The 18,244-nt window shown below is 40.0% G+C and overlaps 1 protein-coding gene across 1 annotated transcript; it reads left to right on the forward strand.

Annotated features, from left to right (window-relative positions):
* The first annotated feature begins 358 nt into the window (after positions 1-358).
* Positions 359-17,432, forward strand: TMEM38B (transmembrane protein 38B). The gene is made up of 6 exons (XM_074166372.1): positions 359-550; positions 6,784-6,940; positions 10,042-10,226; positions 11,291-11,378; positions 13,415-13,532; positions 15,167-17,432. The coding sequence occupies exons 1-6, from the start codon at positions 445-447 to the stop codon at positions 15,374-15,376; spliced, it is 864 nt and encodes a 287-aa protein (XP_074022473.1). The 5' UTR covers positions 359-444; the 3' UTR covers positions 15,377-17,432.
* The last annotated feature ends 812 nt before the right edge of the window (positions 17,433-18,244 follow it).

Raw genomic sequence — 18,244 nt, forward strand, 5'->3', positions numbered from 1 at the left:
AGGGAATCGGCCGAGCCGGCGGGGCGCGGCGCAGCGAGATAGCCTCGAAGGGAACACCTCGCCGGTGCCGGCCCAGGCCCGCCGAGCGGGCACCGACCCTCCCCCCCACCGGTCCGTAGACACTGCCCGCTCCTGCCCGCCGTTACCCCCAACCGCCCCGAGCAAGTACGGCAGCGGGAACACCCCTCAGGGCCTGGGGGGGTCTCGGCAGGGCCCAGCGGGACCAAGGCGGCCGGGGAGCGCGGCTGCAGGCGCCCTGCACTCCCTGAGAGAACCCGCCGCGCCGCCGCCTCCAGCCGTTGCCCGCCCGCGGCCGCCTGAAGGGAGGCGGCCGCCCCGCCCCGCCGCTGACGGCGGCCGGCAGGGGCCAAGCTACCGCTGGGGCGCCCGCTGCCGCGCGGGGCAGCCGTTTCCCGGTCCTCGTCCCGCCGCCGCCGCCCGGCCATGGAGCTGTGGCAAGTGCCGGTGCTCTTCTCGCGCCTGCCCATGTTCCCCTTCTTCGACTTGGCGCACTATGTGGCCTCCGTCATGGCGCTGAAGGAGCAGCGGGGTGAGCGGCCGCGGGGGCGGGTGGCGGGGTGGGACGGAGCCCCTTCTCTGTCCCCCCCGCCCTGTGCCCCAGTCGTCTGCCCGTGTTCCCCCGTCCCCTCGCTGGGCCAAGCCGGAGCCGGAGGCGGGGGCCGGGCAGCCCCCTGCCGCCGGCCGCCCCAGCTCCGGATGGGCATGGGTGTCCGCCGTGCAAGATGGCGGGGGGTGCCTGAGGGGAGCGGGGGTGCCGGGAGCGGGGCAGGTGCCGGGACGAGGGGTGCCGGGCGGGACCCGGGGTGACAGGCGTTTGCCTGGGCTTTGCCGCTGGGTCTCGGCGGGAGCTGCAGGTGTCTCGCCCGGGATAGGGTGTTAGAGCATCTGGGGGGGTCTTTTCCTTCCAGGTCCGCCCATCTTGCAAAGTGTTAGAGAGTTGTTGGGGTTTTTCCTCACCCGCTACTTTGGGATTTTGTTTGTTTTTAATGACGGCGAGTGGCTGAACCTCCGTTCCTGCGTGTACTCCCACAAAATCTCAGGTGTCACTTGTGCGCCGTTTGGCACCGTAAGAGATTTGTCAGCGCTGCTCGAGGCCTCTGAAACGGCAGCCCCGTAGTGCAAAAGCTGCAGGTTTTGCACTGAAGTGTTGCCCAGGTGCTGCTGGGGGGCAATGCCATGCCTCTCCCCGCTCTGCCCCTGCCACCTGCTCGTCTTGCATCAAAATCCACACGTTCCTTCCAAGCACTTCGGCAAGTGTGCAAATAAGATCATCTGCCGTCCCCACTAGGCTGTCTGGCAATAGATAATGGCTGATAGGCTGCAGAAACCGCATGGGAAGCGCCCAACTGAATTTTTCTTGCCTTCTCAGAACTAGAGGCACTGGTGAAATCAGCTAGGAGTTTTGTTGAAAACCATTTTGCAGTTCAAAATTTAAAAAGCCCCAAGAATAAAAGGGCTGAGCCCTTTCACCTTAGGTTTATGGTTGGACTAGATGATTTTTAAAGGTCCCTTACAATCCAAACCATTCCATAATTCTGTGCAGATAAGGAGTGCAGATCACAGGCCAAGGACTTGCTCTCAGGTATTACATCTGAGAGGTGAGCGGAGAGCTGCTCTCCTGATGAGTTTATATCCTTCACACGCCCTGGTTGTGCAGGAAGCTGTTAAGGCAATTCTGTTTGGTAGGAAACATAGCTTGGGAATCTAATGTGTAGGTTGTGTGCTAGTGACTTTTCACTTTGTAGCCATAGATAGTAAAGTTAAATTAGGGAAATTTTTCACCCCCAGTAGCAGGATTCTGAATTTCGTATGCCTGTGTGTGATGACACTTCAGTCTTTACATACTCTGGCTAGAAAATCTTTTGCACTGTGATCATTAACCCCAAGCCTAGTTTTCAGTTGTCACAAATGTAGAGACTAGCCTTGTTTTAATATTTAGAGTAACTACTTGTGGAGTAACTTTGAACATTGACAGAAACCCTGCGTCCCACCTGATAACCATGTAGAAAACTAAGCTGGCTTTCAGGATTATAGTGCAGATTTAGGAGCTTTGCTTGCTTCAGATTTTTAAAGCTCTGTATTGTTAGTTTAGTGAGAGCTGTTTCTTGGTCCCTTCCTAAAAGTGTCAAGATGAATTTTTACTTCTGCCACGTAAGTGCACTTAGCAAACTGTGAGGACTGATATAAAATGCTTACGTATGCTAGCATCTTCACCAAATTTTGTTACTACTGCTAAAATTGTTTCTGGGTGCAGACTTGTGGCATTGTTCAATACAACTCTTCCGTTCAAAAAGGAACTGTCTGTCTAAAGGTATTTGACACTGTCATGCACTATCTTTAAACTTTCCTCTGGAATGCACACGGATTTAAACACCAGGAAGAAAGGAATCTCTCTCTTTTTTGCTGGCATTAGCATAGCTTTAGTGAGAAAGCACTTCTGGAGAATGGCAGCACTGTCAGAAGTCTGGTCAGATCTGCACTGTTTGTTTTTTTCTCTTGGCTTAATAGGTAGAAAGTTCAGAGCTCTTTAATATCCTCTGATACTTTGAATTAATAACTGTAGTTCAGGCTGCAGGCATGCTGGTCTGTTGCTCACTTGCAAGCAGTTTGAACTGAGTAGTAAATCATAGCTGAAATAGCAGTTATTATTAACTGCTCAGGATGGATATATTACCATTGGTTAATATTCTGCAGGCATTACTATGTATTCTTTTTGGAAACTTAAACAGTAGCAATATTAAAGGGAAATAACTGGGTAACCTCAAGTGGCTGATGGTATAGGAAGTATGTGGTCAAGTCAGAGACATGTTTGTTTTATCCCACATTACTGTCTCATGAAAATACCACCCCCCTGCACTTAAAATAAGATTCAGTGTGAGTATTTGCATCATTGATGGGCACACACCAACTGGGACTTTGCAGTCCTTCTAATTAGATTTTCTTGCTCTCTTGTGAGAACTACAGCAGTGACAACCAACATGTTGCTTTCCACATCTGTTAAACTGAGAGTTCTTGGTTACTATGTTTGGGTTTCCTTAAGAATTGCTCAATTGTGACTCCAGTCAGTTGTAGAACTGGCAATTTTCTTTTCCTGGGGTGGAGGGATAGCAAAAGTTGTTGAGGACCGAGGATGTGTAATATTTGGAAGGAATGTGCTGGTTTAGTTCTTGCAAGTTCTCTATGACATGATTCTAATTATTTGAAGAGAACTGTTTTTTGACATGGTTTTACTAAATTAAATCTGACTCTTTAAATCCTTTAGCCTAATTCATTACATATATAGTTGAATAGAGGTGCTAGAAAAACTTCCACAAGGCCTTCTGGTTTGCTCTTTAGAGGTGTGTGTAGTATGTATTCCTGATTGCCCCTTTGAAACACGTTGGAAAGGTTAAAGCAGATCTTACCATACTGACAGAAATAGTTTGCTGGTGAGGTTTTTTTATTACTAGTGTCTAGAAACAACATTTAAAACTGCGTTCAACAACAGTCCTTGCATTTTGAAACCTTATATTTACTTTCCAGAATATACCGTTTGCAGGACTAGTGGCCTTTTGGCAGATCATACTCTGCGTGGCTGTATGATGCCTCATTAGTTTACAGGATGCATCAGAGGACAAATATAAACGAGCACTTGTTTGAAAACATGTGACCCACTTAAAGTTGAGTTTGTTTTCTGAAAGGTCACATCCCATTCGTTATTTAGGTAGCAAGGCCAAGACATGCTTTAAATTAGTATCAGCAATTTTTGGCTCATTGTCTTCTGTGTTGGGTATATTCCTTGTTAGAAAGCAGGTATGAATTGTTAAATACTGGTATTTGAGCCAAGAAAATTCTAATGTTGACTAAAAAAAAATTCTGAATTCCAGCAGAGTTACCAGTCTCTTGTACTTTTACACCTAGTAGCTTAATGAAGATATGTAAATGCTTTGTTGTGGATCTTGCTCAAAGAGGGCTATCTGGTAGTAATAATAATAGTGGTTCCTGTATGTGTCCTCAAAACTGGAATCCACTTATTGTTAGTTGTGGGAGAAGGTAAGAGTAGAGAAGTGGTGATTGCTGAAAGGCACAAGAGTGGATTCAGAAAGAGAACAGATACCTAAATAAACAACTCCAATATTTCTTTACATTTTATGTTTAAAAGTGCTTTTTTATTTGGCCTTTAGTATAGGAATTGAAAAGTCATGAAAATATTTTCACGAAGTATGTAGGAAAGAAGGGAAGTTGAACTAGAAGCAATGATGTCAAAAGTATAACAGAAATCAATTTAAGCCTTTTCAAACCTGATACATGAGAATCTTCCATTTTTTTCCTTAAAACTGGTGGTTACTAGCTTTGTTTCACTGACTGCAGTCAATGTGCATGAAGAACAGCACCTGGAATGGTTTCCTTTTGTTATGTTATTAATCTGAACACCTGCGGAAGTGAAGAAGCAGCTGGGTTTCAGTTAGCTAGCTCTCAGTCATGCTGCATTTTGTGGGGAGGGAGGTCGATATTCTGATGAAGGCCACTGGTAAGATGTTAAAATGATTACTTCTCTGCTAATGCAAAGTGAGAAACTTGATGCTAATGAAAGAGAGGTTGGTGCACACCCACCTGATGATGAATGTCCAAGGTGTAAGATTTTTATTTTTTTAAAAACCCAGCCTGGAGGCCAGCAGTTCTTGGACGTGGAACCTCCTGTTATGATCTGGTTACCAGTCTCGCTCCAAGATCAGATTACTCTGCAGATTACATTCTGTATTACGTCTGTCCAGGAGTTAAAGTTTTTACATAATGCAACAGGTGATCTGTTAAGCAGTACTCCCCAGTTCCAGCACGTGCTCCCCAGTGATTTCTGACTTACAGCGGCTCCCTCTGTTAGCAGGGTTTTCTCACTGACATGTAAAGTTTGGGATGTTTCTTCTCTACGTGGTCACTTCGTGCTATAATGCTATGGCAGCATTTAGTGGAGTTACTCAACAGAGAGACTACTGCCAAAAGTGGGAGCAGGGTGTTACTTTGTTGCAAGAAAAGGAATTCAGTCCTTTCATGCTAAAGTAGGTGTACAGTAATACTTTTAATGAGGCTATGCATTAAAACAAGAGAATAATAGTATGTGGGAAGGAAGTTACTGTAATTCATTTGGACCAGTGAGTGTCTACCTAATACAATTTTGCATAATTTTTTTTCTGAATGCAATGGCTGTCAGCATTTTTAGATACTTTTTTAATGAGGAAACCTCAGTGTAGTAAGCACAAACCATTAATATTCTGTAAGTGTCTTACCCTTTTCAAATATGTTGGTGAAAATAGGTCCGCATTCAGTTGTATGGGATCTGGATGTAGTGGCCCAGTTTATGTTTTCACTTTTGCTCTTAAGTAACATTAGCAAGTCTTAGAATTTTCTCCTGTTAATTTTATGCACATGAACATTAATTGGTGGCTACTTTGGAGTAATGGTAATACGCAATAACAAAGTAGAGCATAACAGACTTGGAACACCAGCTATTGCAGTATCGAAAATACTGCATATTATATATTAGTTAAAAAAAATAATTATTTTATGTTCAGACATTCCATAATACTTAGTAGTGCTCCTTTTTATAAATTGGCTGTTATGTGGGAATTTAGATAGTGCTGGGATATGTGATAGCTGTACCAGCACTAAAACTGGAACAATCTTGTTAATACTGTTGTATAAAGTGAATTATATTGAGAGTGCTATATTCTCTTTGATACATTTGAGCTTTTCATCTGCAGTAAGAAGCTTCTTTTCCCATAGAAGTGCCTGAAACACCAAAAGCTTCTCCTCTGAATTGTGAACATGCCAAATTTCATTTTGGGACAGATACCAGGTTTCATCTTTGCTTTTGTGAACTTCAGCCTTTGAACTATGGAAAATTAAACTATTTCAGGCAAACAGCTCTGCACCGTGTAAAGGGGAAGCTTAGGCAACACTGGACTTTTGAAGTGGAAAGAACTAGTCAAAACAACTACTTGAGGATATTTCTGGCTTTGATAAAGTGTTGTTTCCCCTGAAACTGGTTAAGGCTTCCTATTACCTCCAGCATAATCTTTTGATATTGAATAGTCTTTTGGCGTAGTTCAGTTGCAATTTAAAAGGGATAAATAATTTTAAAGATAACAAAATAAATCAAACTGCGAACCTTTTAATAAGAAGGGAAATTACATGTATTATTATGGCTTCAGGTAACCTTTTTTCTCTATTCAGGATGGCAGGTGAAACTATTTAATACTTGTTTTGGATGCTGCTTTCATTTTGGTTAGGAAACATAGTTAGCAGGGCGTTATGAGGAAAAAGAGTGACCTTGAATTCATAAATGCTCAAAAGCACAAATGGAATTTGTAGAATAACCCACTGAAAGTTACCAGTACCATTCCTGTCTAGGTCAGCTAAGCCACTTGTGTATTTTTAATACATATTTGAAAGCAACTGTATATCTATGCCAGATTATTAACAATGACGCCTCTCAGCCATGCTCTGAAAGCTTTTTCTTTACACTAAACCAACCCACAGAAGATGTTCAGGGAACACAATGTCAGTCTTTCACTTTTATTTAGGTAGCATATGCTTCATTTATGGTACTCTGAAGTTTGTATTTCTGAAGACTTTTCCTGTGAAAGCCTACAAATTTCTGTAGGATTTTTTCATTACCTAAAGGAACAACATGGGACTGCATGACTTGAAAATTACTGTCTTACAAAACATGATGTGATTCTTAAATGTGTATTTCTATTTATGCATCTTTCCCCTTTGTTTCAGGAGCTGTGGAAGTGTCAGTCCGAAGTCCAATTGCCTGCTGGTTTAGTGCTATGCTTTACTGCTTTGGTGGTTCAGTTTTGTCTTCGTTGATGCTTGCAGAACCTCCCATAGCCTTTTTGGCAAAGGACACAAATATTCTACTGGCATCTTCAGTCTGGTAAGCAGCCACAACTGAGTTAGATTAGTAGTATTGGTTCTGAGGAAGCTATACTTTTTCTGTAAACTGAGAGTGTACCATCAAGCTTCCATGTAAATCAAAATCTTAATTTGAAAATGTTATGAATTTTGATGCTGTCTCTTCAACCAGAAAGTCACCGCAGCAAAATAGCTGTTATGATCCTTTTCTGTAGGAATGAAGTGCTTGTAAGAGCAACTCTTGTTATATAATGAAATGCTCAGTCAGTAGACTAGTCTATTCCTGGTCATGCAGATGAAATATTATTTTGGAATAAAGTGGACTTCAGTTACTGCTTTTCTGGATATAGGGAAGTCGTAAAAGTAGTCAAGCTTTTCAGTGGTAGCTCTTGAAGACCAGAACCTGACTGATGTGAGGGATTTTAACTTCTCTGTAATTGAGGATCTAGGACACGGATCTTCTTTCCTGTCCTCTAGTTTCTGCTTCCTGACATCATTTGTTTTTTCTCTAATTTGCCCTTTCACAAATGGGTGGGTGTTGTAGTGGAACACAGCAGAGAGCTGAATGGAAAGTCTGGTGTGTGAATGAGGCAGCAATTTGGCCTGGTTTGGAATTCAAAAAAAGCACTGGAGTTATTTTCATATAAATATGGCCTTCCGGTGGAGTTCATTTGTTACAGAAAGTGATCTTTGAAGACACCCTCAAATCTTACAAACTTTGTGAGGAGCCTTGTGTTTTTAAATTTAAAAATCTCATTTCCTCTCTTAGAAGAGTATTATCTGCTTGAAATCCTTTAGTATCAGTTCCTTGTAGCCCATTAGGTTTTATAATTGCAAATTAATTAAAATGAGAGTAAGTATCTATCTATGTGTATCTATATATTAGTCTTGTGGTCTTCAACTTGCAATGGAAGATGCAGAAATATTTCATTTATGCCAATCAGTGAAATGAATGATGTGCGATAACTAGTGCAGTACTAATAAAGCTTATAGAATCTGTTCATGGTTCATATTCGTCTGATGCGAGCAACATGACTGCTTGTTTTAACAAATTACAGGAGTTAGGAGTACATGTAACTGAGCGTGATTTCTGTTGAACTTAACGTGGTCAAATGTGATTTGCAGTGCACAAACAAAATGAGGTTTTAATGAGGAACTGTGAATGTTATGAAACCTTTTAAGCCCCCAGTTTTACAGAGTTCTCTTTTCATGAGTATAAGGACTTTAATTCTCAGTTGCAAATCATGTGAAATGAAATTCCCCAAGCCGTGCATGAAACTGGAAAACAAAAGGGATTGTGCTACGCTTGAGAAATGCTCCTAAATAGTCTGTAGGGCAGCGACATCTACTGTTAGCAAGTGCTGCTAGCAGAAATTACAGGCAAAAATGCCATGATGGGGTAGCAATGCAAGGTCCAATCCAGTTACCTGTTCCTTGGTGTCCTAAACCCACATTCTGCAATTGTAAATTAATTCTGGGTGGTGTTGTCTGTTGAGTACATGGCTTAAATGGCTATTTGCAGTTTCAATTAAAATACATGTTCTGTATATCTCTGCATTCATATAAACTGAAGCTTAGTTGCATACGAAGGCAATGAAATTTACAGAAGCAGAAAATGGAAGGAATATGAGTAGAGCTAAAACTAAACACTGGACTAGTACTTAGCTATTAATGTAAATTCCAATACATTAATAAATAGGTTATTCTCCCTTGTATGGGAGAAATAGGTTATTGCATGCACCATTCTGGGAGGTCTTGAAGAGAAGAAGCTTTAGAAGTTTGCAGTGGCAAGGTACTATATCCACTTCAGCAAAAGCAAAGGTATAACTAGGACGGGGCTTCAGCTAAACTTTGCCTTTCTGTGGAGAAAACATCCTGGCATTCTGCTCTAAAGGATAAGCATGTTTTTTTCTGGAGGGCAGGGGGGACAAGGACGCACAATGAAACAAAAAAAAATAATTCCAATGAGTACTGTCCTGCTTTCTAATCTCTAACCATGAAGCATGACTATTCCTAGTTATGTTGTCTGGTAGTAGTTCCAGTGAAGTAAACTAGATGTGAGAGGTCTCTGCCTTGCAGCCTGAGTAAACAGGAGAAGGCTACAGCCTGTAGAAATCCTTGGTAGACAGGATTGAGCTCAGAAGCCTAAACCAACAGGCAAGTATCCTTTTTTTTTTTAGAAAATGAAAAAGTACCCTTCTTATCTTTGAAAGGCTTTCTCTTCTCTTATTTAGTTGTTACTCTCTTATTCCTGTGGTGAAATAATCTAGATACTTAGTCTTGATTATTTTTTTTTGAGACCTTTGATTTCTCTGCAAGAACTGAATTTTGTTTATGATTGAAGAAATACAATATAACACCCTATAATCTAATCTTTTAAAATTTAGTATCAGTTTAGGATTTCATTGTTAGCCATCTTTACTTTCCTTTAAAAGCAAGTTGATAAAAGATAATAAATTTTGAGTACTGTGCTTTCAACACTTTGAAAAAAGAAATGTGCTTATAATTGGCAAGCTGGAAAAGCTAGAATTGATGGTTACTAAGATGTGAAATGTGTTTGAAAATAGCTGTGCATTTCATCTGGCATGATACTAACTAGTGGAGGCATTCTTGCTGCAGTTACATAATTCTACGTACCTATCAGTATGAAAGCATAGTGTCAGCATGTAATTTACCACCCTGTTGTAATGCTATAAAAAACCCCCTCAAAACCAAAAAAAACCCCAACCAATCAAAAAAATAACCCACAAAAAAACCAAACCACACAAAGTCAGTCAGATACTAATTTAATAATTTGAATTATAAAAACATGATATGTAAGCTGTAGAACAGTTGGTAAAATGTAAAGCTGTTTCTCATGTACTTCAATGGATTCTTCTCTGGGACAATGAGACAGTAAGAACAATTTCAAATAAAGTTTGATGATTTCGGTGCAAGAGCTCAAGCACGCTCAAAAGAATTTCAAATTTATTCTAATGTATCTACCATACAAGACAGTGAGTTATCTGTAGTATCTCATGCATTGCTAGTCATACTCCAAAAGTACCTCTAAAGGTTATTAGAAAGTGAATTCCTTAGTAAGAACTTTTGAATGCTGCTAATGTCTTTTCTCATGATTTTTAGGTATCTTGTGTTTTATTGCCCACGAGACATATTCTACCGGTGCTTTGCCTTTCTGCCTCTTCGGCTTCTGGTTGCAGGAATGAAAGAAGTGACTCGGACTTGGAAGATAACGGCTGGCATTGCACATGCAAACAGTCACTTCAAAGATGCCTGGCTTGTCATGGTAGCTGTGGGCTGGGCCAGAGGTAACATGCATAACATCTTGCTCTGATGGATTGTGATGTTTTGGAGTGGTATTTAAATGGCTAGCCCTTCAGCATAACTGTAGCACCATTCCTTGCTGTGCTGGATATGATAGTCCTAATACGGTCTGTTATCCCCTCAAGGGAAAAGCCTGTGCAGCAGTTTTTCTGTATGGGTGGAGATTGAATTACTTTGAGGGAAGTTTCATCTTACCCCTTCAGAAGGTCTTGCAAGTACTTGTAGGATGGGCAGTTGATGGCAATCAAGAAATAGATCTCCTGTGTAGCTTCAGTGCTATTACTAAACTTTCCAACAGCATATTTCCTCAGAGCTTTTTTCCTTGCATGTGGCTGAAGAGGAGAACTTATTTTCTTAGCTTTTTGGGTTGCAACCATTAGTTGATTTTAAACACAGGAGTGAGTCTTCTTGCCTGTCTGCTGTTTGCAGCATGACTCTGGAAGATACCTTCCTAGCAGCTGTATTTATAGTCACACCGTTAGAACCATTTCAGAAAGTATTAGTGCAGCTCTTGTTTCTATTTGCTTGGTTCTGTTCTCCTTGTGAAACAACACATGTTAATATGATGGTCTAATGCATTATCTTCCCAGCTTATGATACCTATTAGTCTCATTGGCCAGTGTCTGACACCTCCTTATGTCTTGCCTTCTTTTAATGTAAAAATATATATCCACTTTTTCTCACAGAGGGTCCTCGTACTTTAGAGAGACACTGTACTTACATGACAACATGAAGGAAGGAGTGTTATAAGCCTCTCTGGAGACTTACTGCGGCAATTCAGGCATTTCTTTGTGGTGACGAGTGAATCAGTTCAGATGCTATGACTTAAAGGTGAACCTGAGGTTCTTGCTAAGTAATTAAACCTCTGAGGTTTCATGCTAGTTGCTCAAGCCATGCACATATAGAAGATTGGATTAATCTCTTTCAGTCTGAGCTTTGTGTGCCACATTTGGCACCTGGTGTAATGAGTTTTGCTGGGAGCAATAATAGGTTGTTCTCTAGTGGTAGCAGTCAGCTGGTGCTTATCATAAACTCTCTGCAATTTCAGGAGCTGGTGGTGGCCTAATTTCCAACTTTGAGCAGCTGGTGAGAGGAGTGTGGAAACCTGAAACCAATGAGCTACTGAAGATGTCCTAGTAAGTTTTTTTTTAAACAAGACTGCAGCATATTAGCTTGTTTCGCTAACTACGTGTGTTGACACTCACTTCTGGTGGTTCAGATTAAAAAAAATAAAAATCCATAGGAAATGTTGGTAATCAATACTTTGGTGTGTATCTTATGGAAGATTGGTTTTAATCATTTTAGGTTCACAGTACAAGAACGCCAAATGTGAAGACAAGTCATCAAAAATTATTTGGCAGACAGCAGCATTGAGTCAGCAGGAAGTTCCTGGAAAGCAGTATTTACTCAATTTGTCTTACAGGGACATGGTCTCCTATCCAGAATGAAGGGACAGTGGTACCACCAGTATACAAGTGAAGCCTGCGTTTTGCTGCGTGTTCTGAGTGTCACTAAGATGGCTGCCTTGGAGTGTCATCCCTCTTTTTTTCTCTGCCAGTACTGTTTTCCTCCATAGATATCAATTATTTGGGAAGGTGCAAATTGGGTATTCAATATAGCAAAAATGCACTGCAAGGTAGGAAGTGTTACTTCTCTTGCAGAAGGAGAGAATGGGAATATTACATGGCTCCCAGTTTAGTCTGTACAGTAAAAGGAGAACTGAGGCAGGCTAGAAAGCCATAAGGTACTGTTGTAAGATAAGCTCACTGTGGTAGTTTCCTAAAATTTGTTTGGTCTTTCCGATATTGCTCTCAGGTCTTTAGAAATAATATTTATTTATTTTTAAAGTTGCTCTTGCAACTTGCTCTTCTGCTCCCACTCTTAGCAACAGAGAATACAAAAGAGAAATTTGTAGCCTTCCCTTTGGAAACATTTCAACTTTTTAGGGCTTATGTTAGTTCTTGGCTTTTTCTGAATTTCCAGATATTTAGAATTTCTTTCCCTCAGTCAGTGCCTGAGTGGCTGCAGTCTTCAAAGCAACCTTCCAGAAGAAAGATGTCACTGTCAATAATAGCACTGTAAACCCAAATAACACTGTACTTAAAGGTGCAACACTAGAGCAGTGCTTACTGACCGTGGCAGCGCTTGCATATATTCTCCTTTTCCATGGTGGATATTGCTTAAAGTAACTCAAAAAGTATTTTTAAAATTCTGTTTAATATATAAAACTTCAGAATATGAAGCTGGTTACAAAGTTAAATTTATAAAACTTTCTGGAAATGGATGAGATGCCTGTATACACAGAGTTGGTTTGTGGACTTCCTAAGCAGGAAGTTGATGCAGTAAATCTCTGAGTTACTGAAAAGGTTCTGAAGAATTTGTCTACACTAGATGCTCTGTGATAACAGGAATGTCACAAGTAGAGGCAGATTAAGAAATGCACACAATTTTTCTGCCAGTATATTAGTGCTCTTTCTTCAGATAACTTGAGATAACTGACCAAAGTTCTCGTGTTTTCTGACTGCATACCTATTGAGGGATTTACTACCACAATGAAGATAGCTAGAAGGTGTAAATCTTGTGTGCCTCAAGTCAACACAGCTATGTTGGAAAAACTTGGTAATATAGGTCTGGCTCAAATCAAGTATAAGCTGACTACAACCCTAGAACTGGTGGAGTGTGACAGTGGACTGAGACTTGGACTAGGTTGTTCTTCAACACCTTAAGCAAGTCCTTGGAGTAACTACCATCTGGCGTACAGGAGAGGAATTTATTCTTAAGTCCATTCTGAGCAGTGCGAGCTTTGTGATTAAACTCTTCAGTAAGATATATTGGGAGAGGAAGAAGGGAAGCAAGCTGATGTATAGAGTCTGAATAGAGGTGTTGATTTGAGGAGGATTTGTCAAAAATGAATTTGCTGGGTGTGTAAAGTAGTGCTGAACTGGATACTTATCCATACTATGGACAGAAAGCATAGTAATACTATATAAAGTGAAAATCTTAGTTTAATAATAAATAGATTTTGGACCTTGTAACTGTTACCACAGGTTTTCATTAGTTCTATTCAGAAATATTTCTATAGCATGCTAGGAACATTTATTGCTTTTCAGGCCATGACAGCTTTTGTTATGGAGTGGAGAATAGAAGTTAACATTGTTTGTTTGATTTCCAGCCCTGTGAAGGTAACTTTGATAGGAGCAGTTCTTTTCACCCTGCAACACAGCCAATACTTGCCAATAGCAAGACACAACCTTATGTTTTTATACACCATCTTTCTTGTGGTCTCTAAGGTAAGAATGTGAAGGTGTTGTGAATAACTGAATAACAAAATATATTTTATTTCATTATTTTAGAGCAAAAAATATACCCTCAAATATTCTACCACAAGTTTGAATGTGTGCTTCTGGATAGGAAGGCCAGATCTAATTAAGTCTAAAGCCTGTGTTTAGCCTTCTATACATGAGCGGAACAGGAGACCTATTCTGTTAATAATGCTGTTCAATGTATGTAAAGAAAAAATAAAAATAAAAAATTGGGAGTTTTGGCACCCAAGAGTTGATATGCCAGGCTTATATATTGATAATTTCAGACAAAGCTTATGTTTGTAGAAAGAAACTCTCTGGTTCTCTGCCTTTTGCTAGCTACTTAATGCCTTCCTTGTACCTGTGCAGTCATCTGTGGGTTTGCAAAACAAGCCAGCTAGGTTCTCATCTAGCTTAAAGTGTTTGCAACATAAATGTTCAGGTGGAAAGAGAAAGTGTGTCAAAACCATTTCGAAGTAGCTGTATCTACTTTTATAATAAAATAGATACTACTTCTCTGTTGAATCCTTTAATCCCTCCAGTCTTGTTCATTTCCAGGATGATGCCTGTCTTCAGGATTATTAGCTAATAAGGAAGTGTAGTCTCTGTGTTAGCAGAAGTCTGGCAATTTTAAGAGCTTCTGAGCTGCTGTTCAACAGACTAGAGAATGTCTTAAAGTGGTGGTTGCCAGTCAGCTTTCTGTGAAGTAGCTGACAAGTTCACTCTAGAGATGTTGCTTCAGGGAGCCAAGACTTGAAGCTGATGCTCACAATTCTCCGCCTAAACCAGTAAAGGCATTTTTGGACTGGGGATGCTGAGAATGGAGGAGAAAAGGAATGTTATTCTGGAAGTAAGACAGTACAGCTGTCTTCAGAAGCTGGCTCTCAGGCTTCAGTGAAGTGAATAAATTCTTAAACTGATGATCATCCTGACAATTGGGAGCTTGACCGTCAACTTAACTAATAAAGCAACAGTTGTGGGTCTGGCACAGTCCTGTAGTAGTGTCTTGTTTTAGAAACGTTTCATGTCTCTGAAAACTGTAGAAACTCTTGCAATATAAACTTGTCCAGTACCTGGATCTACACAACAGCTTTTTCTATCCTGATTCCAAGTAATGTATTCTAAGGAATTTCCAGCTAATTCTGTTGCCAACCTCAACTTTATGGAATGAGTATAGCTGTCTGGAATTCTTAACTAAGGTCCAGCTGTACATATATATGTTTAGGTGCTTACACATTGCAGTTTTTCAATTTAAATGGAACTAGCTGCCTTGTTTACAGATTTTCAGTTTGAGCAAAGTAAAAAGCTTATACGTAAATGTTGCTCTTCACCTTAGTTGTATGACATCAAATATAGTTTACTCTAAGGATGATTTTGATAAACTTACATAGCAAGTTTTTTGTGCGCATTGTTTGTGTATAGCTGTGTGAAGAGTGTAGGTCAGAAAGAAAAGCAGTCTTCGATCAACCCAAGCTAAAATGAACATTTATGTTCTTGGTGGCGTGGCCTCATGCATGTGTAGAAAGTTAGAAATGCCATACATTGATTCAGCTTTGAACTTGTTTTCAGTCATTGTGAAGTCATTAAAACTTTTGTTGTAACTTTATCCTTGTTCTTCATAGGTAACAATGATGTTGACAAGATCCACAACTTCTCCGTTTGCCCCCATTGAGGCTGCATTAGGCCATATGTTCTTTGGCTTGCAGAAGACGCCATCCAAAGTGAAGGGTGAAGGTGCCACATCTCCCAATGGCTCTTCAGTCTGTGACCGGTCTTCTTCTGAACAGCAGCGTGATGGTGTTAAGAAAAGACAGGCAAAGAAAACAGAATAAGTGGCTTAAAATCCTTAATGGTCATAACCTTTCAAGATGTTTGTATTTCAGATTAGGCTGGCTGAGAAATTTGTTTCAAGAAATGCATATGAGGAGAGAACAGGGCTGTATACTGCTGTGTTGTTTGCCTTCAGAATGTGCTTTGTAAGCTACTGTTCAGATGTCTACATGCACATGTTGGATTTGTAAGTTGAAAATGGCAAATTTTTATAGTGGTTATGAGTTTAGTAAATTTTCTATTTATGAATAACTTTAAATATTTACATGCTAAAAAGATAGTTTCAAAATGTGACAATCAGCTTTGTTACTTTTTTCTGATATATCCCTTGTTCCACCTCTTCTCCCCCCCCACTCAGTTCTTATGTTATACTTGGATAGCATGAACTTGCACTGCCAAGTGTTCACAATAGCATGTCCTAAGTAAGAAAGCCATCGTCTGAGTAAGGCTTAATCACATTGCACTGAAAAAACATTAAAATGTACCGAAATAATGCCTTTAACTAGAAAAAACCACTGAATTACTGTTGTAATTCACATTGCACTGTTCTAGATTTTCTTCATTTACTAAACTAAATGTTTTTCGTATTTTTCTATTTTTTAAATTAAGAGTGAATTATCTGGCACTTTTAAAAATCTTTACAATTAGCAAGTAGAAACACTTCAATATTTTCGTTGTTGGCTTTGACACTTTATTTGCAAGCATTTGATATATAGCTTTTTTCATGTTACATAGGTGATTTACATGTGGGGTTTGGTATCTTTCAGTGTGACTGGGACTAGATATCTCTATCTGCACTTTTATCCAAGCATATGCATTTTTTTTCTCTTCAAAGCCTAACTTCCTTTTAAAAAAAAGATACTAGATAGTACATTTACTTTGTTTTTCATGAGTTCAGCCCTATTATGCCTGCTGTTACTAAATACCAGCACTAGTTTGTAGCAATTACCTCTGGTGCTATTGGGGAAGAACTATTAATATCAAAAGCACTGGAACTATGTATTAGTGCTTGCTGAAATCTGCTGCGTCCTGCTCATTGCATCTTTTTCGCTGATGATGTGGAGCAGTTGTAAGTGGCATACACTTCAGAACTGAGAAATTTTTAGAATTTAAACATTTTAGAGATGTTACATTTCATAAGAATATAATCTTTTCAGAGGAATCTTTCATTGATGTGCCAATTTTTACAGTAAATTAAAACTATTTTTACAGAATTAGATTATTTGTCTTCCAAGAGCACTGCTTTGAAGAGTATTCTTCAGCACGAGGACGTAGGTTAATCTTTGTGCAGGGATGCCAAGGAGAATGTGAAAGGAGATCTGATTTGAAAAGACAAGGTTCTAGTTCCAGGTATATATCTAAATTTAGAAAAACTGTCACCAGTGGTGTGCTTAGAGAAAAGAAAAAAGAGTACCCAAGAAATTTCTTGTGCCTGTCTAGTCATATTTCCATGGTAGTGACTAAAATCATTGAACTCCTCAGTTTGGATCCAACTTTATAGCAAATAAAACCTTGAAAGCTAAAATGAGTATTAAACAAACAAACAAACAAACCCCCCAGAAAGCAAAACCCAACTCTTTGGACAAAACAGCAGTTGTGTTCCTGACAATTTTACACTGAAACTCAGTGTCCAGTTATAAATGCTTGGAGTATTCATTTGCAGGGTGTCTCAGTTTTTTGTAAATTGGTATTATGGGTGTATGGATAAACTTGAAGCTGCCAACTGACTAAGTAGTTAATAATCAGCTAGTTATTCAGCAACACCAGCAAAAGTTGTATGTCTACAGTTTTTAAATCTTCTAGGTGTTAAAAAGGTTAAAAGCTGCAGTTGTGTATACTAGATTACAAGAAATGTACAGAATTGGATTGTGGTATGGAACTACATTGCCCAACTGTGAAGTACTGGCTGATAAATGGCTACTCTTAGCCCAAATAAATGTGAAGACATGCTTAGACTAATTCTTTAACAAGTTTACAGTTTGAAGGAAAATACATGGTTTTGTATGCATTTTGGACTTAAAGACTACAGTATTAAAAAAAAAAAAGTTGTTTTTCTTGACTGAACACCTGGAGAAAACCTTGAGAGAAATACAGATCATACTAAAAATGCGTGTTGTAGTTTGGGCTGGGCTGACCACCAAAACAAGCAACAGATGCTCTCTTTTACCTGTCTCCTTCTCAGAGAAGAGAGAGCTTCTCCCTTCAGAGGAGAGGAGAGAAAAATGAGAGACAGACTTGTGAGTTAAAAAGAAACTAAACTACTTGAATGAAATATTAACAATAAAATAATAAAAAGCAAATGATATTAATAAAAAAATGATGAAATATATACCAAATATACAAAACAAGTATCGAGCTCCCAGGATGACTGTCATATTGCTGGCAGGCACTGGGGAAGTCCCAGGCTAGATTCAGTGACTGATGGGAACTGGATTCCTGATCTGGATTCAGGAACCCATGGATCAGGATCAAAGGCAGCCGAGCAGACAGAGTCCTCCTCGGATGCAGGCCATTGAAGAAAGAGAGCTGGCCCTTTGATCCCTCAGCTTTTACACTGAGCATGGGGCAGATGGGATGGAATACCCTGTTTGTCAGGTTTGAGTCACCTGTCCTGTGCACTCCATCCTACAGGTGGGACCCCTCTACACTCCTCCGCTTCTGACCCTCCAACAGGTCATATACCAAAGTTGGCTGACCTTGGTTGTTATAGCAGTAAGTATAAGCAAGAGCCCCTCTGCATACCATTCCTTGGCATTCACTATAAACATCAGGCTTTATCAGTCTGGAAGCAGACACTGTCTGAAAAATATGGTGTTAATTTCAGAGAGTTAGAAGAGTCTTAACTGAAAAGTAAAATTACTGAAAAGAAA

The sequence above is a fragment of the Numenius arquata genome, chromosome Z, assembly GCF_964106895.1.
Source record: "Numenius arquata chromosome Z, bNumArq3.hap1.1, whole genome shotgun sequence".
Classification (NCBI taxonomy): Eukaryota; Metazoa; Chordata; class Aves; order Charadriiformes; family Scolopacidae; genus Numenius; species Numenius arquata.

What these genes read in the sequence shown, in the direction of transcription:
- TMEM38B (XM_074166372.1), top strand. Translation starts at nt 445, where the DNA reads ATGGAGCTGTGGCAAGTGCCGGTGCTCTTCTCGCGCCTGCCCATGTTC. An exon ending in GGCGCTGAAGGAGCAGCGGG is followed by an intron (nt 551 to 6,783) that starts GTGAGCGGCCGC and finishes CCTTTGTTTCAG; the next exon opens with GAGCTGTGGAAGTGTCAGTC. An exon ending in GAGCTACTGAAGATGTCCTA is followed by an intron (nt 11,379 to 13,414) that starts GTAAGTTTTTTT and finishes TTTGATTTCCAG; the next exon opens with CCCTGTGAAGGTAACTTTGA.